Source organism: Colletotrichum fioriniae, assembly GCF_027942845.1.
Source record: "Colletotrichum fioriniae strain IMI 355084 chromosome Unknown scaffold_18, whole genome shotgun sequence".
Classification (NCBI taxonomy): domain Eukaryota; kingdom Fungi; phylum Ascomycota; class Sordariomycetes; order Glomerellales; family Glomerellaceae; genus Colletotrichum; species Colletotrichum fioriniae.
In genome coordinates, this window is record NW_027076854.1 from 278,699 (window position 1) to 304,934 (window position 26,236).

The window sequence follows — 26,236 nt, forward strand, 5'->3', positions numbered from 1 at the left end:
AGAGACAACGCCAAGGAAAAGACCACTGGGTTGACCAATCGTTTCTCACGAACCAGTGGATATGATGTGCATTATCACCCAGTGCTATCGTAATCCCGGTTTAACTTGCCTTCGATGCCAAGATCACGTCGCAGGCTCGTTTCGGTCCAACAGATTCTTAGCGCCCACATCGTCTACTTATATGATCGCCAACTCGAGTTTGAGTAGATCTTTTGAACAGATTTTACTTACCATTGATCACTTCCAGAAAACGTCTGAGAGCACGTATTGTAGCCATGAAAGAAGGCATGCTCCCCTTTTCGCTGAAAGCGACTGACTTATTCTGCAAAATCGTGGACGAGCTGCTCCAAGGCAAGCAGAACGTGCAGTTTTTCAGTCTCCTCCGCACGAATCTGGCAGGCATCATGCGATGGCTGGAAGACTTGTCAGAAGCTTCTGATACAGAGATTTCGCAGAGAGAAATGTTCCGTTTATTGATTCTTTTCGAAAATCTGCTCCAGGTAAGCACTTGCAAGTTTGGAACTTTCGCTAGGTTTGGTCAAGTTGTCTCATGCTTTTGCAGTGGCCAGGCCCTCCCGGTAAACAACTTGCATCTCTTGACCCCATCACATATGATTTGGGGTGGTTTCCTCGACTGTCAGACTTCGTTCAACATCCTGAGATGGGAAACGATTTGATGAGGGCATTTGTTTCAAGCCCCAACACCTCAAAGCTCCGTCTACAACTGTTAGGGTCGCTCGAGCTATTCGCCAAGAGATCCAAGGCAGAGCGCTTAGTCGAACAACCGAGGCTGGCCGACTTCGCCCAGACGAGCAGTCAAGAATCAGAAACAGATGACTGTCAGTACCAACTTGCTGAGTTGCACAGAGTGCTTGCGATGCATTCTGTATGTCAACGCAAAGACGAAGAGACGGCCATTGGTGTGAGTTTGAGACTGAGAGGGTTTGAAAGGGCTGAAAGCACACCCGATGATGTTACTTTCAACGTCTTTTTTCCTGACCACCCTCATGGTCGCCATCATGAACACCATGGCAGCGAAGCAAGTCATTGGCAAGACACAACGATCTGCATCTCTCAGAAGAGGTAATTCCATCCCATCATTGCCGGCGTTCGTTGGACTTTGCTGACAATGTTTGACCTTAGGCGAAATACCGTCTCAGGGATTCCGGAGCCCATACAGAACTCAAATTGTCAGGTTCTCTCGAAAGAGAACTTCTGTGATGCGATTTCGCATCGGCAGCAAGCCCAGCTTCAACTAGTCAGTCAGGGCGACAGCTTGGCCGTCCAGCAGTGCGCACCGTTGTCACGATTCTTTTGTCCACAAACTTCAAGCATCAAACTTTCCGAAATACTTGGCGATAAGCTCACGCGAAAGCAAAGACTGACAATAGCCTACCTTTTGTCCAACGCTGTGTGGCAGTTCTACGATTCAATTTGGATGCGTAAGGAATGGAACAAGGGCAATATCCATTTCATGCTTGAACGTCGTGGAAACACGGCCAAGGCTGTATACGTCGACGAGCCATTTTTGTTGGCTCACTTTGATGAACCTGAATCTTTGTCCGAGGAGAAGATGAGGTTCCGATACCACCCTTTGCCCAAGGTCCTGGCTCTTGGGATCATGATGTTGGAAGTCGAGCTGGGTCTCAAGATTGAAGATTACTGTCAAAATCGACCCGAGTGTTACGACGCCGACGGCAACCTCACAGTCAATGCGACTCACATTATCGCTATGGAAATCTTCAAGACGTCAGGCCTATGGGAGGAGAAGGAAACATTCGAACCGTTGAAGGAGCTCATCGGAACTTGCTTGACTGCGGATCCGTTCAGAAGCATCGCGGAACATCCAGGGCGAATTCGCGATGCCATTCATCGCCACGTCGTTGCGCCACTGAAGAAGTTGTTTGAGACGGCTTGGGGTGACTTTGAAAAGTCGGCCGTCCGACCTATCCGCGTGCAGTCAGAAGGGGCTGCGATGCCCTTGAACGCCGGACTCCAGCATCTCGCGATCAGTGCGGGCGGCCGAGACCGGAATATGACGATGTTGCCAGCGAAGGGTTCAGTTTGCGAAGCAGAAGCCAGGTTTGTTCACTCTCGTCACGTTCTCGTTGGGGTCTTAGGGGTCAACATGGCTGACATCAATAGCAGTTCCGCCCCTACATCTGACAAATGGTTTGACAGGCTTGAGAGACTGAAGATTGTCACGCGTCTTTCTCCAAGCCAACGCGACGCTTCATACGCACCTGCCAGGGTAGCTATCCTGGACACCGGAATCGAGAAGCGATACTCGTCGTCTATCGTCGATTTTCGAGACTTTGTGGACTATCGGAATGTCAAGCCCTGTGACAGTACCGGGCATGGAACTTATGCATTCTCAATGCTCCAGAGGGTCCACCTGGAAGCCCAGGTTTTTGTTGGCCGTGTTTTTGAGAATACTGTTGCAAACGATGATACCGCAAGGATCATGGCCAAGGTAAACCACGTTCTTGCTCCCAATACGACAGCCTCTCTTGAAATTGTCATCTAATGTGAGGCCAGGCCATTCGCCATGCTCGAGAAGTTTGGAAAGTCGACGTAATCGTCATGCCATCCGGCTTTGAATGTGAAAACGAAGACATGCTAAGGGCAATCGAGGAAGCAAACGCAGCCCGCGTGCTCATCTTCGCCGCCGCTGCAAACCATGGAAACCTCTCAAACATCACGTTCCCAGGTCGCCTGTACCGCTCCGAGAAGACGTTCTGCATGTTCTCTACAGACGGCAACGCCAGGAGCCTACCGGCCTTTAACCCTTCGCCCTTGCCAGGTGCTCGCAACAGCTTCGCGATCCTGGGACAAGGCATCAGAGTCGTTAGCGGTCCCCCTATTTCAGGAACCTCATTCGCGACGGTGATTGGCGCAGCGCTTGCTGCGCGCATCATTGACTTTTCGCGACAACAAGATATCCGGGGCCAGATTCGCAAACCAGAACACCTGAAGCGGGTCGAGGGCATGGCATCGGTGTTTGCCAAGATGGCGAGGATGGACGGCGGGTACCAGTGCATCGCTCCGTGGAGGCTGTTGCCGCTGATGGAATACGAAGACTTGATGGACGTGTCTAATCGTCCGTATGTCCGGCACCGTATTTGCGAGGTCATCTCTGGGGCCTTGGATGAGGTCTACGGATGAAGGAAGTGTCTCGATGTAAAGGCTGAAGCGTAGACTCAGGGTTGGCGGTATCTCTGCCTAGAAAGATCATGTGAGGGGTGAATGATCTGCTACTGTTAAACCCCTGTATATCTGTTCCTACTCCTGTCAGATTCAATGCCATATGTAGCTTGCGACTACTTCCACTTTCCGCACGTATGCTTCGGCAAAGCTGTTGAAGAATATGACTGGTATGCAGCTCTTCTAGCCAGGGCATTGAGTGACAACACAGTCACCATCGATGATGCGGAAGAAACTCTAGTTTGAACATACGAAACGTTGATAGAGCATTTTGGGAATCATCCAGGAAGTCTAACCCTGGCAATCTATGAACCTATCTACAGACTTTGTAGGAAATGGGGGTGTCTCATCCACTCATCACTCATTAACAGCCCTTAAGGGGGCAACACAATAGTTCCTGCTTCAATACCCTCCTCCAATGCTTACTCCGGCCTTCACACATTTAGTGAAGGGCCTGGGCAAGCTTCTGGCACAACTGGCGGGTCTCGGGCTCCAACTGCTCCTCAGGCGGGCTGAGGACAGCCTGCAGAACGGGCAGGATCTTGGGGGTGAGGCTGGCGACAGTGGGGTTCTGGGCGTCGTACAGGTTGTAGAGTGCCTGGTAGATGGGGGCGTTCTCCTCGTAATCCTCCTGAAGGGGAAGGGCATCGACGAGGGCGGGCAGGACGCGCGCGACGAACTCGGGGTTGGGGTTGCGGATGATCATGCGGGAGATGCAGCCGGAGACGTTATCGACCATGCGAGACTCCTTGATCTGAAGGAGGGGCTCGAGCTTCTCGAGAACGGTGGGGTACTGGGAGATGGTCTTATCGGTGGCCTGGGAGTTGAAGATGAGCTGGCCCATGGCGTAGGCGGCGTTAGACTTGGCAAGGGAGTCGGGGTCGGTAAGGCGGTGAGTCAGGACGGGCAGGAGAGAGTCGGTGAACTCGGTGACGGCCTGGCCCATGTACTTGACAGCCTCGGCGATGACGCCAACGGCAGTGGAACGCTCGAGAGACTCCTGGGAGCTGGCGAACTTGAGAATGGGCTGCTGGTAAACCCTCCACATTTCGGCGAAGTCACTGCCGAGGACAGTGGCAAGACCGAGAATGACGTCGAGGGCGGTGTCAATGACGAGCCAGTCGAACTCAGAAGAGCCCTCGGCAGCCTCTTCCTCCTCCTCCTCACCGAGATCCATCTGGCAGGGATGAGAGCGAGTGATGAGACAGCCGAGGATAGTCAAGCTGCTCTTGAGCAGCTCGTTATGTGTAAGGATGGCGGGACCGCATGACTTGAGGGTGGCGGCGATGTTACGGTTGATCTCAGTGATGACAGAACTATTGAGACGTCAGCAAAATGCCCGATGAAATGCTAGCCATGAAAATGATGAAGATGCCCAATGAATCAGACGTGATCAATCGTGTTCTCAGCAACCGCACTTTGTGCGTCTGAGTGAGCTGGGTATAACGAGAGTTACTCATCCTTTAGGGCGGGGGGACGGGGAAGTAAAGTAGAGATGATGGGGTGCATACCGTTCGCTATCCTCCTCCCAAACACTGAGAGTGGCCTCAACAACAGACTGGCCGAGGTCGTTGATGACCTGGCCGGGGTTCTGCTTGGGGGGGTAGCCAGCCTCCCACTTGGCGCCGGTAGACTCCTCGTAGAGTTGCCAGACGCGGGCGTAGGCGCGCCAGAGGGTAGAAATGGCAGCCTTGCGGGCTCCCTCGTAGGGGTGCTGAGCCAGGGGAGAAACCTTGCCCATGGCATCGGCAAGGTACTTCTCGATGGCAGCGCCGTCGCAGGAGTGGGTGATGACATCGCCAAGAACCTCGAGCGCGATCTCTTGTTCAAGAGCGACGGCGGTGACACCAGCGAAGTCCTCAAGGTCCTCCCAGTCGGCATCCTCGTCCATATCCTCCTCATCGTCATCCGCAGCAGCCTTCAGGTTGAGCTTCTTGCCGTTGGAGATGAGCAGACCCTCGGGAATATCCTCCTCGGTAAGGCCAGGGATAGAGAGAGACTCCTCCTCGAGCTCGAGGCAGTCGAAGAGACCCTTGAAGACGCCGGGAAGGAAGTGAGAGAAGTCGTTGCCGTAGACCTTGGACAAAGAAGCCCAAAGGATAAAGCTAGTTTCCTTGAGGCGAGCGTTGTCGAGGCTGAGAGCTTCCTCGCTGGCCTTCATGAGGTCCATGACGTAGGGCTGGAACTCCTGGGCGCCAACAGCGTCGGCAATGCGGCCCATGGAGTCGCAGACAGCCGAGCGGAGGTTCAGGGCCTCCTCGCCGTCCTTGATGGCAACGTACTGGCCAAGGGCACCCATGACCTCAGCGAAGTAGGGCTTGAACTCCTCGCGACCAAGAGCGGAAGCAATGGCGCCGATAGCGCCGGCAGCACCACCCTTGACGGAGAAATCCTCGTGGTGGAGAAGCTTGCCCATGGGGACAATGAGCTTGGGGCCAAACTCCTTAATGAGGTCGTCCTCAAGGCCCTCACCAATGAGGGAGTCAAGCGCACCGCAAACAGCACGGATGACTCTGACACTTTGGCTGTCGGTAGAGGCAACAACGGCCTCGAGGTTGGTGAGCAGGGCACCAATGAGCTCGCGGTGCTTGGGGGCGAGCTCATCAGCCATCTCGTCGGCGAGGTGGATGAGGCCGACGAGAGCAGCGTGGCGGACGGAGACGTCCTGGTCGTTCAACAGAGTGAGAACGATGGGCAGGAGAGGCTGAATCTGGGTGGCGACGAAGTCGGGGGCGCCCTCGGAAGCGGTGCCGAGAGAGAGCATGGCGGACTTGCGGTGGCCAGGGTTGGGGTTCTGGGCGAACTGGGGGAACTGCTCAAGCAGAGGCACGATGACCTGGCGAGGGGGCAGGTCATTGGCGAGCTGATCGATGAGGGCCAGAGCAGTTCTGGCCGGGGAGTTTTCGTCGTCATCATCATCAGTCTCGATCTCGGTGACAATCTGCATGCTCTTGACCATGAGAAGGGCACCCATATCCTTCATGCCCTGGATCTTCATGCGGCGGTAGCGAGCGCACTGGCTGAGGAAAGCCAGAGATTGCGAGCGAGCCTCCTCCTCGACCTCGTTGTTGATAGCGAGCTCGAGCATGAAGTGGATGAGGTCCTTGAGGTGGGGACCCAAGAAAGCGGAGTCGAAAGCCAGGAAGGACTGGAAGACCTCGAAGACATCACGGTAGTAGTCATCGTTGCCCTCAGAGATGGCGTTCTTGAGGATCTCAACCATAGGCTGGACGAGCTGCTGGACGAGCTGAACGCTCTGGGTATCCTCCTCGGGATCGATGATCATCAGAAGAGCGCCAACCGATCTGACAGAGTTCAGGCGGACATCGGCGCTCGCGGGGTCGACGATGGTCTTCTGGACCAGGCCCAGGAGCTGCTGTGCCTGCTCCGTGAAGTGGGTGGGGTCGTTGTCGAGCAGAGCAAAGAGGATGTAGGAGCCAACCTCGCGGTGGGCAACATTGTCGGCGACGTTGAGAGACAGCAGGCCGCGGACGAAGTCCTGGCCGTCGCCATCCTCAAGATCGAGACCAATAGCTCCCGCAAGAAGGCGCGACTTGGAGTGACGGGAGGGAGCAGACTGATCGCTCAGAATACTGTCCAGAATGTGCTTCTTGGCAGCCTCGCGCTGAGAGGCGTCAATCTTGGTCCAGTGTCTGGGGGTCAGGCGCAGAGCCTGGACGGAGGCCAGCTGTCGGATGGCTGCGTCATCGTGGGAGACGGTGATCTCGATGAGAAGCAGAAGAGACTCGGGCTTGGAGTAATAGTTCTTCTGAAGCTCGGCCGTGACGGCCTTGACCTTCTCAGTGTCGGCTGGAGAGAACAGAGAACAGATTAGCAAGACAGATTTAGTGGAAAATCAGATGTGATGGACTGGATGGAAAAAGCAAAATTTATAGGCGAAAAAAGCACGAGGCAAAATAAGCGAGGGCGACGAAATGAGGCAGACGGGCTCGACCAGGTTTGCGGCCGGGGTGGCACAGGGCGATGGGGAATGCGAAGGGGAGTTGAGTAAGGTGACTTACGAATCTGGCTCGCTTGGAGCAGCTGGACCAAGTTTCCTTTATCCATCTTGAGGTTCTGTTGGAGTCTCGTCGTCCTCACAACTATGCGCAAAAGAAGGAGAAGACGAGTAGGGGAAGAAGAAGGAAAAAGAGAGAGGGAGGTGAGAAAAGAAAAGGAAGGGGAAGTAAAGGCCCGGCGCAACTGAATTTTTATCCAAGCACAGAAGGACCAGGACGGGGTATGTCGGCCAGTTGTTTTGTTGATGCCCGAACCACCTATGACACGCCGCAACGACGAAAAAAATAAAATAAAAATAATGAGAAAATAATAAAACCACCAGCCAAATGACAGCTTTGGAGGCAACCGTGGACTTGCACCACACAAAATTTTAGGGGACCAGCGTGAAAATTTCGAGATGAGCCCCGCCACCTCTGATAAGATAACGAGGGGTAGAAGGCGTCGAAGCCTGAAGGAAAGAAAAAAAAATTGATGCAAGGCGGGGTCAAGTCCAGGTACCCCTCCTCTAAGGTACCTTACTTTTCCTACGCGCCTGCAGAAAATGCGTAACTCCAGCATGCTCCCCGGTACGTACCCGTTCTGCCCCTCCATTCACGTGCTCTTGACTATCGAATCTTCACTTGCATTGTTCACCTCCATCATCCATGTCATAATACTGCGATATGTCTTCAGATTGCCTGGCCAATCTGTCTTGGGTAATACAATGAGCTTGCTAAACCATATTAGGCAATAAGACAGGCGCGGCTCATCCAGATCACCCTCCTTGGTGCTTGCTCACCTTCTTGCCAGTCTAGGTGTTCAACTTCAGTCAATCAACGTTGCAACTAATTGGATGTATATTTGCCTCCCCTGGAAGTATTCTTGTGGTTTCTGACACCCCAAAAATAGTGTAACTGAGTCCTGGTGTCTTGCTGTTGTTAAGTCTATGGGTATATGGGAGTAGTCCATCTTCATGCCTTCTACAGCTACCAGCATGGCCTCCCCCAATTGCAGCTTCACGTACCTCATATTAAGGTAAATGAGCAGAGGTCTCCATTTGAGATTGGTGTTGCGAGAAGATTTTTCAACAAGATGCCGCATAAATTGTGGGCTCGGTCTCGTTTCGAGCCATTCCATGCCGAGCTTCTTCACCGACACTTTCAAATCGCCGGACTATTAGCTCCACTTTACCCGACACGGACCCGGCTTTGAACTCTCCATATTTCGGCTGGTTCCGGGTGAACATCGGGCGGGTGCCGCGGCTGCCGTGACGCCGCGCTCTGATTCGATATGAAAGAACTCCATCTACCCTCACGTAAATCCGTTATTTCTTTACTCGTCAGCTGCAAGGAGCTGTTCCAGGCCTATGAATAGCATTACGAGACAAAGCTGATGAAGCCGGGTTTCACGGCCCTCTCAATACGGTCAAGTACTTATTTGGTTTCAGAATTTTGCCTCGTCGCTGATTGCTCGGGCGTAAAGCGTTCCTCGGTAGGCTTAACACAGTTTAATTACACGGCATCAGTGGATACCTTACTCCCACTGTCTCAATGAAATTATATTTGTTCAAGTACACTCCTAGCGGATGGGGCTACCCATCAGAGCCAGTTCATTGCACGGCAAAGATTCTGTGCCACGCAAACCAGATCAAGGGACTTACAATGCAGCAAACTCCCCGTATCAAGTCCCTATTTCGGCTATGACGATCGTTGCAAACCATGATCAAGTGCCAGACCATGTCTAGTTTGGGCTTGAAGAGCATGGAAATAGGTCTGTATGAAGATCAAAGTCAAGACGACCAAAAACTCCAAGATTCACTGCAATCCTACCATGAGTATCAATCAAGCTTGTGTCACCCACGATGATGGAAAGTTTGTGTAACGCAGATAGACAGAGGCAGCTAGCCCCGTCTCATTATGATTGATTATGCTTCTATGTAAGGAATGTATCGTGATATGCATATGCCAAAGGATTGAATAGCGCCGGTTCCATGCAATGTCGGGTGTTCTCCCAATCGAACACCCTCCAATTATTTGATGCTAATTAATATGCCGTTTTTATCGTCAAAACACATCGGCTCGTTCATTGCTGTCGTAAATTTACAGACCGCAGGCGTCAAGGCCGACTTGGGTGGCCTGGGCATCAATGCGACCAAGCTGAGCAGCCTGGCCGTTGGTAAGGTCGTTCATGGCGCCCAGAGCGAGGTTGAAGCCGGAACCGGCGTGGTCGATGGCGAGAACGTTGATGCTCTTGCCGTTGTAGGTGAGCTGCCAGCAGGTGCCGCACTATTGAAGCACATTAGCGAGTGTCTGTGAATAGAAACGAGTGATGGTGAAACGTACGCTGGGGGAGTTCCAGCCGGAAATGGCGTCAGCGCCACCGATGTAGGGGAATCTTGCGACCTGGCCCTGGTTCTGCCATCCGTACTTTGTGATGAGGCCGTTGGCGCCATCGGAGCAGGAGACGGCGGTCAGGGAGCGGGAGCCGTCGTCGTAGCCGGTGTCGTAGGAGACGGAGACGGCAGCCGCGGCAGCGACGGAGGAGAGGATGGTGACGAGGTTGGAGAACTGCATTTTGAAGGTGGTGGTTGTGGGGTTGGTGGTTGAGGTGGTGTTGTAGATGGAGCTTTGGAAGCTTGTTTTTAGAGTTGTGTGTTTGTGGTAGTTGGAGAAGCTGGTGAAGAAGCTGATGAGGATGAGAGAGGAGGAAGTCGGATGAGGCGAGTCTTTGGTCTGCTCTTATACAGCCTCGATCTCAGCTCATCCTCAATAATGATCAGCCTCCTCACTAGGCTCCATCACCAGACCCGAACCGAAGCGGATCATGGTCTCCAACGACAAACAGACCAAGAAGGCGGGAAAAAGTCATCCATGACGTTGCGGTCTCTCCGGCAATAGCGTCATGTCGTGACATGGCCGGCAACAGAACCCTTGGCCGGCTTGGCGAGGACCCCATACTACATGTGACATCGTATGGGATGACTGCCGGAGGGGGGCAAGCCTTCCCCAGGGTTCCTTCAATTCGTATTGAGCGGTGCAGCTTAACGGGAAGCAAGGGAAAAGAGAGAGTTACTCCGTACTGCATAGTAGTCTACAGAAAAAAGCACCACCTGCACTGCCGATCACAGATCTGGTTTATTGACGTGGGGAAAGGACCACTAGAAGGAGGCGAGGATTATTCTCGTATTCACTAGCCCCGATTTCCAGCGCCGTTGGGGGCTCAGGCTCACGCTCATGGCATGGGGCGGGAGCAAACACGCGATGCCTTGAATTGGCTGCTGCTGCAACGGACCGGCGACGGTGTGTACTGTGTAGTTGACCGGTGCATGCGACAGGGCTGTCATCCTGGGCTGTTTTTAGCAATTAGAGGCCGCTAAGGTTATTTGGGTTTAGCATTCCCTGGTTCCGCATCTCTGCCCCAGTTTGCCAGCCTCTATTTCCTCCCAGCCGCTTGAGAAGGGAGAAATAGACTGATTCCGAATGAGACCATCACAACTCAACGTATGCTCTTTGGAACCAAGGATTTTGTTCGTTTTTGACATCGTTCTCAATATGTTTGGGCCGTCGCAGAGGAGTCTCCTCGATTCAGTATGCAGGACTTGGCTCATTTGTGCGTCGGGCGACTTTCCCGCCAACAAGTGTTGATCTCTTATTTTTCTCTACACAAAGCCGGCGGGACGTAACGTCAGGTGGCTCTTTTTCCTCGTGTTGCTTCTGGTCGCCAGACACGGTTTCTTCGCCAACGCATGCGTCTGCTGCCCGCTGCGATCTTACTGTTTCCTCATCGTACAAGAAGAGAAAAAGACTTGACATGAGGATCCCGAGCCCGAGTGGTCGGGGCGCCCTCGGAGGATTGGGGCTGGCGTTCTGCGATGCAAACGTCGAGCGTCATGGGCTTACGGCTGTGGCGGGCGCCATCCCACGTTCAGATGAGCCCCAAAAGTCAGACATACTTAGGTACCGCAACCACGAGCACAGCAGGAAGAGAAGTGACCCCGACGTCAGTGAGCACCGGCGCTGAGTCTAACAGATCGTAGCTTGCTCACTGAGGCGAAGCAGTAGGGCACAACAGCCTAAACCGCTATTCGTCCTCCGCTTATTGACATAAGGAGCGCTTCACGCTGACCATCCGCGGCGTCGAGCAACGTTACAAGCGCGCAAGCGCGGATCAGCACGCGCAGTCTCACTCGTCTGCGACAAATGGGCCGATCGCTGTGTTAGTCGCTGTGTCGCCGTCCGCGGGGTGTCCGGTGTATCCGAGCTTCGCCGCCCTTTTCTCGTGATGCTCTTCTAAGTGATCGTCTTTGAGCTGAGAATAGATTTCGGTCATGGCCACAATGATTGTGGCATCTGCACAGTAAGTGAATCTCCAACCGTAGCTCCGCAACTCCAAGCTGGAGCTTTCCGATGCGACTGACAAGCATCTGTGATGAACGGTGGAGTATGCGGTTGGCTCGGCAGAACACGAGCTCTTGTCTTGATCTCCGCTTGCTTTTGGGAGTTTCCGATAGATTTTCGACGAGGAGGCGGTGAATGGTCCTTACCTCGAGGACCTTTCTGGTATCGAGTTCTTCGGGATTACATTTCGTGCTTAAGGCGGTTGCTGGTGAAAAGAGCTACGATCATTTCGAATATTGGGAGAAAGATGCTCAGCCAGGTCACTGACTCGGCTGTCTGCAGTCTCGGGAACTACCCGAGGGCAAGTTGCTCGTAGGAAGCCAGGGATACGAGGTGGAGTTGGGAGTTGAGCTGCTGTAAGAGCAGGGAAGAGAATAGATTAATACGGCTGACCTCCCAACGTTTCGAAGGGCGTGATAACCAAAAAGCTGTGATAGATCACGAGGAGCTCCTCAAGAGATCGACACTTCTGTGGCCCGCCTGGGGTATTGTTATCATCAACTGAGCATCGTGACCGAGTGTGGCAGTTTGTTGACGAGGCTGGTTGTATTGATAAGTCGAGAAGGCAAAAAGCAGCAGATGCCTTCTTCAGCTTGTTCAGATCGGTCGAAAGCTGAGAGTAGTAAGCAGTGTGTCACACAACCTGACTCCGGAACGAGGCATGAGATGTAGTTGAAAGATGCAGTTGTCATTGGCAAGAGGCCCCGAGCAGAGAAAGTCAAAGGAAATTGGATGAGAAGGAGGGGAGGCTGCGCGATAAGATAAGATAGAGCTTCAGGTGTAGGTAGTTACCTCAGTTTACATAAGGTAGTGAGGTGAGGTGTGCTGAGCGAAAGAGGTTCAGCCTTGGAGCAGGGCGATAAGACACTGAGGTGTGACACTGCGCTGAGAGCTGACCGTGCATTGAAAGGCATCCAGTACTCCCTCCCATTGGCCAATGGCGGCCCGGAGGGACACCCCGCACTTGGAGGGGACGTACCTCTGTGTACACTGTAGGGCTTCACCCCACCAGGAAGCAGCGCCGGGCCGCTGAGACGCTCCGGTCATCGGGCGACGTCCAATTTTTTTGAGTCACGAACGACGCCAATTCAAGCAGCACTGAGCCAGACTCACTCTCATTTTCACTTTTCTGCGTGAGAACTCATCTCATCTCACGTAAAAGCCACCAGAAGGTATCACAGATCCCCTTGAACAACCTCCACTGGGACGACCGACGATCACTGTGAAGCTTCTCACCCCGCCTCGCTGAATCGATCTGAACCCCTCACCTCATCTCAAATCCTCAGCCCACACACACACACCCTTCCCTCATCCAACCAACTTACACCGCCCGCCAGCCTCGCCCACCATGACCAAAGAAACATTCGTGATCAAGACGCCCTCGTCCTCGGCCAACATCGGACCTGGCTTCGACGTCATCGGCCTCGCCCTCTCCGTCTACCTCGAGCTGCACGTCACCGTCGACCGCTCAAAGACCTCCTCCTCGGAACCCCTCAACTGCCGCCTCACCTACGAGGGCCAGGGCGAGGGCTCCTCCGACATTAGCCTCGACCCGTCCGTCAACCTCATCACCCGCGTCGCCTTGTACGTCCTGCGGTGCCACGGCCAGCGCATGTTCCCCGTCGAGACCCATGTCCACATCAAGAACCCCATCCCGCTCGGCCGCGGCCTCGGTAGCTCCGGCTCCGCTGTCGTTGCCGGCGTCATGCTCGGAAAGGAGGTCGGACACCTGGACCACCTCAGCTTGGACAGACTATTCGATTTCTGTTTGATGATTGGTGAGCAACCCCCTTGCTAGTCTTGATACCCTCAACATCCCAGTGCAGTGTAACTCACAAACAAACCAGAGAGACATCCCGACAACGTCGGCGCCTCGCTGTACGGCGGCTTCGTCGGCACCTACCTCCGCCCCCTGAAGCCCGAAGACGTCCAGCGCATCGAGATCCCCCTCAGCGAAGTCCTGCCCGCCCCGGCAGGCGGCGTCGACACGGGCGAGACCCCGCCGGAGCCGCCCCACGGAATCGGCCACCACATCAAGTTCCCCTGGGCCAAGGAGATCAAGGCCATCGCCATCATCCCAGACTTCCAGGTCCCCACTCACCTCGCCCGTGAAGTGCTGCCGCCTCACTACACCCGTCCCGATGTTGTGAGTCCCTTCTAACCCCCTAAGCCCCTTTATCTTGTTTCTTTCAAAAGGGGGATATCATCGCGTTCTCTAACTCTCGACTAACCCAAATCACAGACCTTCAACATGCAGAGAATAGCTCTCCTCCCCGTAGCCCTGGGCACTTCCCCCCCAGACCCGGAACTCATCCACCTGGCAATGCAAGACAAGATCCACCAGCCCTACCGCCAGACCCTCATCCCGGGCCTCAGCCAGATCGTCGAGGGCATGTCTCCCAGCACGCAGCCGGGCTTCCTCGGCGTCTGCCTCTCCGGCGCGGGTCCCACCATCCTCGCGCTCGCCACCAGCAACTTTGAGGAGATTGCCAACAAGATTATCAAGATCCTCAGGGAGAACAACGCCGATAAGAATGTCGGCTGCGAGTGGAAGATCCTGGAGCCTGCGGAGGGAACACAGGTTATCCGGTGAGAGGCAAAGTATGAGCTGGCGAAAGAAAAAAGGGTTGAAAATTTAGAACACGGATTTGGGACGAGTGGCAAAGTTGTTATCAAGCATTTAGAGGTCGGGAAATTTAGAATCTCGTTATGATACCCAGATGACCACCGGGAGCTCTCGACCCGTTCTATGCCCATACTGTGGCTTCCATGTCTACTTGCTTTGCAGTACTTCATCAGTCGGCCACGCTGCGATCTTATGCTGATATTGCCTTAGCCTATCCTCGAACGCCTCCCCATTCCAGCACTCTCTGCCGTCGATGACTTCCCTCTGAGGCGGGCCAATCTGCTCGATGACAAAGCTAGCTGCCACAGACCCATACGCGGACGCAAGCACCGCGTCATCAGTCCTTGCGAAAGCAACTGCAAAAGCTCCGAGGAAAGCATTACCGGCGCCCGTCGGATCGACGACCTTCAGAGAGCCGTGGTCGTGGAAAGGGGGAAGCCATATCGGGTTGCCGCCCCGGGGAATTGTAAGGCAGCCTTGATCGCTGCACCTGATGACCGTAACCCGCGGTCTGTTCCGCGCCTCCTCCGCAGGTACCTCAGGACGTCCCGGTGCCATGTTGCCACTGCAGAGGCTAATGGCGTGGTATTTGATTAATGCTTTATTGTATGGAATTTCAGGACCCCCGTCTATGCCTTTCATGCGAAGAAGTTCGTGGTCATTCGGGGAACAGATATCTGAGAGGTGGAGGGCTCTTAAGTGCTCGACTTCGCGGTTGTCAATATTGATAGGCGAGGGTTCCCATGCGATTTGGGAAGTTGAGTTCTCAGTCTCTCGGCGGAAGGTCATAAGGGCTCCCATATGGCGCTCGAGATCTTCCGGCGTCGCCAGGGTATGAATCACCGAGGATCGAAGAAGGGGTTCAGGAAGCCGGGCTAGATCAGGCTGTAATGGTGGCACGGTATATCGAAACGTCTTTTCTGCGAGTCGATGTCAGTCCGGGTGCGCAGTTCAAACAGGGAAGATATCGACAACTCACTTCCAAAAGCATCATTCTCGTATTCCAAAAGACCTCTCGTTGACAGCCTATCCGGCTTCTCATCATAGTGAACGGTGACACCCCATCCCTCAATCTGCTGCCTCACGGCCGTGGGGAAGTCAGATCCAGCGGTAACGACACAACACACAGTCGCAGCTTCATTCTCCGGGACGGCAAGGCGTGCACCAAGAGTCCCTGTCAAGTATTAGAGTCCAAACTTCACTCTTTTGAAATCCTTTCCAAGAAAACAGCACCAAAAAAAGACAACAGCAGGTGAAGCTCAACGTTCGGCTGCCACAGCTTTCACTCACCATAAAACCCAGAACCACCGGGAACGTCACGCAGAACCCTCCCGTCCGGAAAGCGGAGTTCATCAATCACAACCATACCAAGCGAAATAAAAGCCGGAGCCGGCGACCCCATCCCCGGCTCCGGACCGCCCGGCGTTTCGGACATTATGATTGGCTGTTCGCGTTTGACATGTCCCGGGGCACTTAGACTTATCACGCCCCCGGGTTGAGATGGCAGATGTTTGAGGTCTTGTTGAGAGAGACACACACACCACCGCCCCCCGTTTGAGACCTTTTCGCCCGCCCGTCCGCAAAGCGGCCAAACACGTGGGCGGGGTGAGGCGAAATGATTGGATCCTCGTAATTCCGAGCTGCGCTCCCTGGGAAGAGCTGGAGAATAGGGATGGGGGAGGCCCATGCCAAAAGGTTGTTACGACGATGGCCATCCATCCATCCCCCGGGGCCGGCCCGTCTTCTTCCCATCCCGCAGATCTCGAATAAATTGCGTCTGCTTCATCAGCCTGCTACGTCCATGTTTCAAACGCCATTCTCACAGCTCGTAGACAAATAACGCCACAGCGGCTTTAACGCCGTATCGTTGGTCGCCTCCAAGTGCCAGGACAAATCTCTAATCTTAGACAAGACCTCCTGCGACCGGCATCCTCGCCGCGACCACCCCGAAACGTAGAGCTCTCCCTGACAATCGCGTGTCTGAGATCATGAAATGTGACTGGGTACTGGGTGAGGACGGCACCTGAAGATTCGCGTATTGGGGGCAGAATGGAATGAGCGGTGAGTGTGAAATCGCCCGCACCCCATTCGCCTCACTCAATGTTCCAATGTGAGAGGCTCAGAGAGGTTGCTGGTAGGGTAGGTACTCCCGAGTGCCTGGATGCCAATCACGCGTTCCTGATCACCAATCTCGACTAGGCCAGGCCTGACGGCATGTTTTCTTTTTGAATGATCCTTATCTGTGCGTGTTGGTATCTAAGTCGTCGGCGCGCATACATACCTACCTTCTCAGACAGCATTGCATTTGCATTTGCATAGAGCATATGCGTACTTACACACAGAGTACTAAACTGTAAAAGTAGGCATTCGAGAAGGCAAAAATGGAGAGCGAGGCCATCGATATCGCGCCACATGTAGACGCCAATCGCAGTTACTGCATGAGAGATTCGAGGCGTGTATCAGTCAAGCCTCCCGTCTCGAGCTCATTCTTGCGAAAGAGCTCCCGATAATGGATTTTCACAGTGCAGTTTTTCGTTCAAGGCACAATCGTGTCGAGGAAGCCTTCGAAGAAGCCGAGCCGAAGCATCCTGTCAGTCTTCCCAGCACAACTAACCCGGTCCAAGAATCAAACTTCATACACGGGAAGGGCAGACGTCGTCGCACGGCCGTGGCCTCGTCCGAGACGCCATGGGCTACTAAAAATACCGGCGCTGGGAATAACAAGAGTCGAACCAGAATTACCAGACACACGCCAAAAGAACAGACTCCAGGGCATTCCCTTGATCGAGGAACCGGGCCAGTGGTTCCTCTCAGAACTCTTCCCTCGCACAGACTCGGCCCTGATTCGCGTCTTTTTGGTGGTTCCAGCCATTAAAGAATTGTCCGAACGACCCCCACGGCGGCGGGTTGGTCTGATGTTCGGCGATAGATGCCTCGCTCTCCGACCTCTTCTCCTCGGTTTTATCCGTCCGCTTGCATGAGCGCGGGTATCAGAACGTTCGGGATTCTAGGCCTCCTTCTTCGGCGCTTCTCCTTGCCGTCGTCATCAAGGATCCATTTTCGAAGATCCTTCATGAATCAGGTTCTTGTCGTATCGATGGAGTCTTGTTCATGACTTCATGGCCCATGGGGGAGGGTGAATATCGCCGAGTTGTTCGGAGGTCTAGTTCGGACAGCGAACAACAGATTGAGACGCCGTCTGAAGTGTAGCTTGCCACTCCCTGCATAAGCTTCAAGGATTGGCAGTGAATTATACGCGGGCGACAGAGGAACGATGTTGAAGGTGCCGTTCGCACCGAGTAGGGGCGCACAAGACCAATCTGTCCCAAATGCGCCTTTTTGGTTACTCGTCGAACCTGGCAATTCGCACCGTCAAACATCCTCAAGTCGGAGAACGATTGCCGTACAACTGTTGTGCGTCGCCGTCTGTGACGGTAGACATTTCGAGAGGGACATGGGATTCTGGCAAGGTTTCCCAACGATCTGGCCATGCGCCGATCGTCCGTCTTCTGTGGCCAATCATGCTGACGCCAATTCAGTGAGTAATTCGACCTGCGGCGGCGGCACAAACACCCCCGGGACGGTGGGTCTGAACCCCAAGCGGTGAGTCCAGAAAGCTATGGAGCTCAGGGGAGCTCCCCAGCTTGTTAACCAACCACCAGCGTATCGTGGCAGTGTGTAACTTCGCCCTGTGTATTTGTCCATCATCTCGTTTATACCTTGATGCACTGTCCCAGGTGTAATTTCCACCATATTGGTAGGCAAATAGACTGGCCTTGGCTCAGTGCGATCTTCGGAGGGAAAATTCAAGAGCCCAGAGTCAAGACTCAACGTCTCGCCCTGTCCGCCATCTGGCCCTGGGCGGCTGGCCAGTGATGTCGAGCGAGAGAACCCCATCCAGGCAAGGCATGCCCAGCCGACAAGGGCGATCATGGGGTTACAGGTCCCCCGGCGGCAGGGGGAGTACGCTAACTAGCCCCAGCATGTCTTGGTTGGCAGGCGTGGCAGGGCAGGGCGGTACCTATGTTACGACGCTTCTTTGGGACAATCCCAGGGGCGACCACGGCGAAAGGAGAAGTTTGCGATTATCCAAAGAGTCCAGAATCCAGGACGAACGCTCGACGAGAGAAACCAAGAACGGACGAGAGAAACAGGAACGGGAAGCGCTACGATGGCTAAGCCAAACGTTGCTGAAGAGAGAATAATAGCGAGGATTGGAGACGACAAAAAAAGGACGCCAATGCGCGTCTCGGTCAACAAATCTTCAAGTGGCAGACCAGCCGTGCCTTAGCCCTGAGCGAGTCTGACGGTTCGTCCAGCGGGCCCTGACACGACACGCCAGAGCAAGGTGTAGCAACGGCGAGCGTCAGTGGTGCGTCTGTGGTTTCTGGTGCGCGGGTGTAAGAGCGAAGTGTGAGTTGGCTGACGGACTGCCATGGTGCCATATTGGAGGCTTCCTTCATTACTTGGGCTGTTGACCGAGAGGATTGTCGGAGAGAGAAGTGCCCTCGTACCTTACTAAGGCACCTTAAGTAAGCACTGGTACGTAGTTGTGGTGTGAGTGGGGGCAAAGGGACGGGAAGCCGGCGTGCATGTACCGGGGACCCGCAGCTGGCCCAAGCTCCTCAACGTCTCGAAGCTTTTGGTTTCCCTTCCAAGTTCCCTGTCCTCTTTTTTTTTGGCCTGTCCCCCGTTTCTGTCTTCTATCTTCCTGCTCGCCTCGACTTCTCTCCCCCAAAGCACCAAGCAGGGACCTGAAAACCTGTCAAGGCGAAAGGCAACCCGCGCTGTCAGTGCCAGTCAACAGTGTCGTAGCCAAGCTTCTTTTGACTTATGAGTGGAAATTGTAGTCGACACTCGACAAGGAGCCAAGGACGCTTCCCCAGTGCACAGCCTGGGAGCCAGCCATGCTATGCCATGCCAACTCAGCTCAACAAGCATTTTAATGGATACCTGACTTTTCGATGGATACGGAGGGCGCTGCGCGATCTGCAATTCTGCATAGCCATATTCTCTCAAGTTAATGCCGTCCCTGAAAATCATCACAAACATCGACACCGAGTCGTGGACCCCGACACGTAACAGCGCCTAAACTCCGGTGACATTGGTCAGCGATATTTACTGCCTATTCACTGGCGCGTCCAGAAGACTCCATCATGCGACGGGTCCTTGAGATCCCAGCTTGGGATCTGGGTTTCTCTGTTTACTCCTACTCTGCCACTGTGACAATCTGTCCAGGGACTAGCCAGGCTTGAAAGGGTTATGGATGTCTCTATTTCTGTTGAGGAGGGCGTGTCTAACAACACCCAGCCCGTTCCTTATCGGCATCACCGGGAACCCCCATGAGCCACGGAACGTTGGAACGTGTCTGTCTGACATCAAGCTATCGCCGTTGCCTCTGAGTTTGCTTCGTCTGCTCGACCGAACACAGTTCCCTCCATCTTCAGTGTCAATCTCTTGGAGGGAACCGCTCGTCATGCCCCCCTCCATCACCCTCCTCGCCTTCACACCACCACAACTCACTCGTCTCTTCGATCATCGAACTTGGCATCACGATTGAAACTATGACAATCTGACACCCGAAAGCCAGTTCGCAGTTGGCACTAGTTTAGACTCGAACAACCAAGCAAACCACTGCACAGTGACACCAACCATCAATTTGATAGGTTTCTGGGTTGGGGTTGGCGGAACAGGCTCGGTCGTTCTCGCTCAATCTTCCACCCTCCCCCCACCATCGTAGAAACGCTATGGCAAACCCGTTACCCAAGCCTCCCAAAGCACCACCCTCGCTCGCCTACTCCTACCTTACTGCTTACCTCCCGTCCGGTGCCCGCCTTGGCAGGGTCACGAAGCTGCTTCATCGCAGTACCCGACCACCTCGAGAAACCAAGTGAACCACCGAACCCAGTCCAGGCTCCACGGATAGAGTCTTCTTTGCTTGAACGTGCTCATCGCATACACGTGCCCTATCCTTGCTCTCTTTCTCTCTTCCTCTGCGCATCAATGGATACGGAATATGTCTCTCTTGTCTCCAGCGCCTCGTTTCCTGCCAAGTTTAGATAGAGTGCTGGGCCCACTGTCACAGTGAATCTGCAAACAGCAGCCGTTCCCTTCTCCACAGAACGGAACTAGATTGGCACGATTGGCACGGTTAGAATCTGTGTCCGACTCCGCGGGAGGTCACTGTAAGGTAAGTATCAGTCCACACACCACCACCACAATGCAGAACCCGAGTTCAGCGCCAGTAGATCCCAGATCCAGGAGCGGTGACGGTAACAGCAACAGCAGTTTACAAAATCCCTGAGGGGAGTTGGGGTAGGTAACTACTGCGGTAAGGTAAGTTGGCAGGAAATACATGCCACACCCGCGCCATTCCCCTCCCGTCGTCAGCTCACGCGGCGCCCCGCGCAGATCGGGGCGGTCTGGTGCCCAGACTGCTGAGTGTTCCCCGACTCTTGCTTGGATTTCTGTTGTATAATAATTGGAAAATAGTGCCACCACTACGGGTGCTCATCCGCAATACCCACCAAGCTACGTACAGCCAGTCTGACGATGCAGTTCCCCATGTAACTTCGTAGTCTACGTGATCTTACCTCGCGACTCGTAACTCTCATCGGCACGCCTGGAAGCTAGAGAGACAAGACCAACCGCATCCGCGGGGAATAGACTAAACAAGACTCGCCTTATGTGCATGCGTGGTGGCATAATAGCGTACCCATCCTTGGGACAGAATGCCGACACATACATTGAGGTGCATCTCCCCCCACTCAACCAACCAAAATAACCATGACTTGTTCTTCCTGGGGCCCCTGCTGATCTGATTGGATCCCTCCTCAACCATTACCAGGGGGGCCATCTCACTCACTCAACTCTCTCACTCTCACAACAGTATACTCTTACCATAACATTAGTAGCTTACAGGCTCAAATTAGCTCTACAGTTCAATAGTGTTATACTCGTTAGCTCTACTAACAGAAAGTCAAGCCCAGAAAGTATGCGAAAACGGATACCAAGTGCCTGTTGGCAAGGGTACCTCACCCACTCCCGGCACCCGGCTCTCACCCTCCGCCAAAGGCCAAAGGCCATGCCATGCCATGCAAGCAGTCCTCCGCCGTTCACCGGACCTCCGGGTACATCCACCTCCTTCGTACCTCTTACACGGACAACAGGCGCAACCTGTACTTTGACCCCGATTCCACGTCTCTTAGCAACGCAAGTACCTTTTCTTTCATTCCCTCGTAAGGTAGGTTCAGATAGGATGCAACTCTTACCGTTTACCTTGTCTGTCACCGTACCACACACTCACCACTTCCACCAGCACAACCGCAACCACCGTTCTCATCCCATCTCATCCCCGAACCCAGACCAGACCTGGGACCGCCCTTCCCCTTCTCTCTCTCTGTGTCTCTGTCTCTGTCTCAATCTCATCCCACCGCTCACTCCGTCGCATCTCATCCCATCCATGTCCCTACCCTCTCCCCAATCCAAACCTGTCCAAACTTATTCGCCCGCCCACCCCGGCCAAGTCCCCGTTCCAGTTCCCAGTGTTCCAGTTCTAGTTCCGGGGGGTCGTCAGACAAGAGAGGGTGTGTATCTACGCCCTGTGTGCATGGAGGTGTACGTGTGTGTGTGAATGCTCGTGTGGTAAGATAGCGCGCGTATGTGTGTGAGAGGTGTGAGGTGTGTGTGAGTGAAGCTCTGCTTCTTGTCTCTGATCTCTCTGATCTCGCTCCCGCCCTTCCCTCCTTCCGTGCGTTTGTATATCTGCCGTGCAACTCCCCCTCCTCCATCTCCTTACGATTGCTCTCCATCCAACCGTCCATCAACTTTACTACCTCTGCCGTCCGTTCGTACAAACGCATCTACTCTGCTACTCGCACTCAGCAAGCCTGAAGCAACCTCTCACTCTCACCTCACATTTGAGTCTCAAGACAACGTCGACCAACCTCCACCAACAAAGCTATTAGAACTATAAGCCTGGTCGGCACTTGAACCCCCAAGACATCAACCAACACATCGGAATCTCTTTACCCCCCCAAACTCACAAAACCGTCAACATGTCGCGCATCACCGCCCCCGTCGCAAAGCTCACCCGCTCCATCAACTCGGCCGCCACGGCCAGCCGATCCAGCGGCCTCCTCGAGTCCCACTACAACGTCAACCACGGCGCCGTCCTCATGCCGAAGTACGCAGAGCTCCTCCAGAACCGGAGCAACCGCGAGCACGATGTATGTCACACACACTCTGTCTCTCTACCCTTTCCCCGTTCCCCGCGCAGCCTCCTCACCGGAAGCTCTGCTATTGAAACAAGAAACCCCAACTAACACAACACCAACAGTCCGCCCGCACCCTAAGCACAACCCACCGCCCAACCCCCCAACCAACCCGGACCTCCCCTCCGTCCGCCAAATGCAAACCTTCTCCTCCTCCTCCTCCGCGGCATCCTCCTCAACCAACGCCGGCGGAATGGACTTTACCATCCTCCCCATCTCCTACGACCCCGTCCCCAGAAACGAATTCGCAGGCATGCGCATGCCCCTCCTCCCAGACTCCTTCACCACAAAACACCAATCCCTCTACGAGCAAACCCCCGCCTCCGCCGCGGACGCACTCCCGCTCAGCAAGCCTGAGATTTCAATCATTGCAGCACATCCCGAAAACGTCACCACCGCCGCCGCGTTGACGGAGATTGAGGGCTTCGGCGTAGACGGCGTGGAGCTGAAATGGGCTCACGACAGCGAGGCTGCCGCCGAGACGGAGGCGCATCAGCCCGGTTTGAGAGATTTGTGGAAGGGCCTTGTTGATAACGTTGTTGGGTCGTCGCAGAAGCCTGCTTTCTAAAAAAGAAAATAGAAATGCTGTGTGCTCCGACGCAAGGAGTTGGGGATGATTGTTATGTGAGACTAAATAGCAAAGCGGATGATATTACTTCATTTGGCATGTAGTATGTGGACTTGCTTGGACAGCAGTCGAGACACCTCTTTTTTTGTCTTCCATTTATTGTTGGTTACATGGTTTTAATTGCGATTCAGTTGGCAGAAACGCCGACTTGATATTCACAATCGGTCACGAATAGCATTATCAAAAAATTCAATGGCTCGTATTTGGATCTTGCTTCAGCAAATTCAGCCCAAGTCTCACTCGCACAAATGACCTGCAAAGACACAGTGACACTGATTCTGAAAACTTTTGATTGCCAATTTGGTATCGTCCGGTACCGTACACTCCATTTCGCGGGTATGATTCGCGATTCCTTAACATTTGCTTGTAGCTTAGTAGTCCCTGAGAGCCCTGAAAGCCCCGAATTCATCGACCCTCCCTCGTACATTACACAGGTATCCATCCTGGCGCAATAACATCTACTCGCCGTCTGCCCGCTACGTCCTTTGCTCAATTGCCGTACGCACATCGCCCACCCCACTCATCCAGGTATGAATCCAACTTGTCCCATCACTGGACCCCCTTTCTCCATTTACCGCTTCTTCATGGTTGGGCGAGGCTTGCACTCATCCGCTTGAACTGGGTGCAACATGACCTTGGTGGGGTACGCCTGCGTGTTGTGCTGGAAGCCCTTAGCCCAGTCATAACTGATACCGTACGCGAAGATGGATCCGGTCTTGTTAAAGGTAGTGGCCGTGATGCTGCCGCCGACCTGGGGGTAGCCCTTGAGACGGTGCTTGGCGTCCTTGTCCCAGAAGTGGAAGGTGCCGTCGGAGCCGGCCGTGCTGAAAGTGCCGTGAACGGGGTGGAAGGAGATGTCATTGACGGCATAGACGTTGGTGACGTTGTTGGCGGGAGGGTCTCGGTGGCACTTGAAGGAGAAGTTGGATCTGTTTGTGTAGTGTTAGCCGCCTGCCGCAATTTGTTCACGTATTTCATGGGATCAAAACTTACGTGGCATCCTTGTCCTCGACATACTGAATCGCGCAACGTCCCTCGATACTACCAATGGCAAAGCCAGCGGCATCCGCGAAGCAGCTGACGACCCTCGTCTGCCACTTGAGAGGGCTCTGCAGGGTCTTGTAAAACTTTGTCGGGTTCTTGAGGTCCACCACGTTGATGTACCGGTCGGCGGTTCCTATGACGAGAAGATCGTTTCGCACGTCGATCGTGTATACGCGTTCCTGGCAGGCCAGCGACGCCGCGGGTGTCGGCGAGCGCATATCCCAGTACTTGACCGTCTTGTCCCAGGAGCCCGACACGGCCATCGGGGTGCCGGACGACTCGAAGAAGCGGACCGACTTGACGGGCTGGTCGTGCTCGCCAATCTTGATCGTCTGCTGGGAGCCTAGATCGCAGAGCTTGACGGCCTTGTCGGCGCCGCCAGAGAGGACTTTTGTGCCGTCCTTGTTGGAATAAAGTTAGCCAGAGTCGTTACGTATGGACCTAAACAAAAGGAGATTCCATACCTTGGACCAATCGCAGCCCAAGACTGGGCCATCGTGTTCGTAGGCGTGCCGCCCTTCGCTCTGCCCGTTGGGTGCAATCTCGTATATCCTGACCTTCTTGTCCCAACTGGAGACTGCTAAGAAGTCGCTGGTCTGGTTCTGGGCGGGAGAGAAGGAGAGATCGGAAATACTGTCTTCGGGAGGGTTGTTGAGAGCGACGTCCTGCTTGAGATCGCCGACGGTGTTGCTCGACGAGGCCGACGATGCGGCGCCAAAGAGGCCGGACATGTTGTCGGTGTGTGGTCGATCGAGCTATGTGGTTATGGTGTTTTTGCGTGGGCGGTGAGAATGGTATCGTACAAAATCGGAGTACGCGTTGTCCTGTCAATCAAGGTGTCTGTTGAAGAGGATTTTTGGCAACAGAAGTGGGCGGCAGAAGCTTCAAATAGCTGTTTGAAATCGTCTCCGAGTGAAGCTTCCCAGTCCAAATTCCCCAGTCCAGGCACGAAGGCAGTCGCGATGCGAAAAGTGATGGCCACCTTCCATTGGCTGAAAAAGCCACAAGGCTGGGTGCCTGTGCTCCCTGCGCTTGAGCCACAGTTCAGAGGTCAAGAAAGGTTCCCACAACGCAACAGCCACAAAACGGGGCCCCACCTTACAGCTCCGAAACTTTTTTTTTTCTTTATAAAAAAGACTGCAAGCTTCGCGTCTACTCTCTTCCCTTTTTCTTCTCTTCAACCCCCCTCGTCCGACAAATCGCCATCGAAGCTCACAAACGGAGATTCTCCTTTCGGGGGAGTCTCAGATTCATAAAGCTTTGGGAGAAAGTCCCCGGACACACGTTACTTCTCTTTACCGGGAAGCCAAAACGCCGCGGAAACGCGCCGCCATAGAAGCACAGCGGCTGACCTCCAAGACCTGCGTCCGGACACAATGAGCTCTTTCACCTCACCCCGTCGCTACATCGTCGGTCTTCTCTGCTCTTTCGAGACCCTGCTTTCGCTCTCCAGGACCTTTTGGATGAAGATATGAGTCCGCGCCTGGGGGTTTTTGGGAGTTTGGGACCTTGGAGTGTTGGGGGAGCCTTTGATGACGGGGTGGCCGTTGGGGAGGGCTTCGCTTGCCGGGCGAATTCAAGGGTTGGTCGGAGGGTCTTTCGTCGAGATCGATAGGTATGCGATTGCCCGCCCATAGCCTCTTTACTGAGGTTTGGGTGTGTTACTCGATGGGGCTTATTCTTGGTGCGAGGGGGGTTCACACCAAACTTTTGGATTTTTTGTTGAGGGTTTTGGCTCCAATCTTCCCTTGATGGACCGCAAAGGGGCTAGACACCTACACTCTGGACTTCGTGGGAAGTCTCACCCGTCTATGATGCCCTGGGTTCAATGGGGGGATATTGGGGCACTTCCAGTTCGATGATGATTACCTATAGAGTCAAGCACTGACGGTGAGAGGCCTTAGGGTCCGCCAATGTGAGCGACAAAACATGCGTTATGGTATCTGATGAACATTTGGAACTTTTTTTTATAACCATTCAATTATCGAAGGACAGAAAAGTCCGAGAGACGTTGTCTCTCCCTACAGCTCAGGTCATAGATATATATAAAGAAGAATAGAAACAA

General features: G+C 54.0%; 7 protein-coding genes across 7 annotated transcripts; 3 read left to right on the top strand and 4 right to left on the bottom strand.

Moving 5' to 3' along the window:
• Nucleotides 1–1,391: 1,391 nt before the first annotated feature.
• On the top strand, nt 1,392–3,165 carry N0V96_011560 (uncharacterized protein; the record flags this gene model as incomplete). The annotated part of the gene is made up of 3 exons (XM_065759313.1): nt 1,392–2,082; nt 2,149–2,473; nt 2,539–3,165. Coding segments are annotated over 3 exons (1,643 nt in total), but the record flags the coding sequence as incomplete, so codon positions are not given.
• A 481-nt stretch (nt 3,166–3,646) lies between these two features.
• Nucleotides 3,647–7,272, bottom strand: N0V96_011561 (uncharacterized protein; the record flags this gene model as incomplete). Its single annotated transcript, XM_053193582.2, has 3 exons — nt 3,647–4,520; nt 4,716–7,014; nt 7,227–7,272. The coding sequence occupies 3 exons, from the start codon at nt 7,270–7,272 to the stop codon at nt 3,647–3,649; spliced, it is 3,219 nt and encodes a 1,072-aa protein (XP_053048900.1).
• A 2,030-nt stretch (nt 7,273–9,302) lies between these two features.
• Nucleotides 9,303–9,776, bottom strand: N0V96_011562 (uncharacterized protein; the record flags this gene model as incomplete). Its single annotated transcript, XM_053193583.2, has 2 exons — nt 9,303–9,488; nt 9,546–9,776. The coding sequence occupies 2 exons, from the start codon at nt 9,774–9,776 to the stop codon at nt 9,303–9,305; spliced, it is 417 nt and encodes a 138-aa protein (XP_053048901.1).
• Nucleotides 9,777–12,948: 3,172 nt separating this feature from the next.
• THR1_1 (Trihydroxynaphthalene reductase) lies at nt 12,949–14,193 on the top strand (the record flags this gene model as incomplete). Its single annotated transcript, XM_053193584.1, has 3 exons — nt 12,949–13,378; nt 13,448–13,746; nt 13,843–14,193. 3 exons carry the CDS (start codon nt 12,949–12,951, stop codon nt 14,191–14,193), a joined length of 1,080 nt encoding a protein of 359 aa, XP_053048902.1.
• A 180-nt stretch (nt 14,194–14,373) lies between these two features.
• On the bottom strand, nt 14,374–15,661 carry N0V96_011564 (uncharacterized protein; the record flags this gene model as incomplete). Its single annotated transcript, XM_053193585.1, has 3 exons — nt 14,374–15,146; nt 15,206–15,400; nt 15,517–15,661. 3 exons carry the CDS (start codon nt 15,659–15,661, stop codon nt 14,374–14,376), a joined length of 1,113 nt encoding a protein of 370 aa, XP_053048903.1.
• Nucleotides 15,662–22,283: 6,622 nt separating this feature from the next.
• N0V96_011565 (uncharacterized protein) lies at nt 22,284–23,067 on the top strand (the record flags this gene model as incomplete). Its single annotated transcript, XM_065759314.1, has 2 exons — nt 22,284–22,458; nt 22,565–23,067. The coding sequence occupies 2 exons, from the start codon at nt 22,284–22,286 to the stop codon at nt 23,065–23,067; spliced, it is 678 nt and encodes a 225-aa protein (XP_065612036.1).
• A 631-nt stretch (nt 23,068–23,698) lies between these two features.
• On the bottom strand, nt 23,699–24,902 carry GLE2 (RNA export factor gle2; the record flags this gene model as incomplete). The annotated part of the gene is made up of 3 exons (XM_053193587.2): nt 23,699–24,056; nt 24,121–24,572; nt 24,636–24,902. The coding sequence occupies 3 exons, from the start codon at nt 24,900–24,902 to the stop codon at nt 23,699–23,701; spliced, it is 1,077 nt and encodes a 358-aa protein (XP_053048905.1).
• Between the last annotated feature and the right edge of the window lie 1,334 nt (nt 24,903–26,236).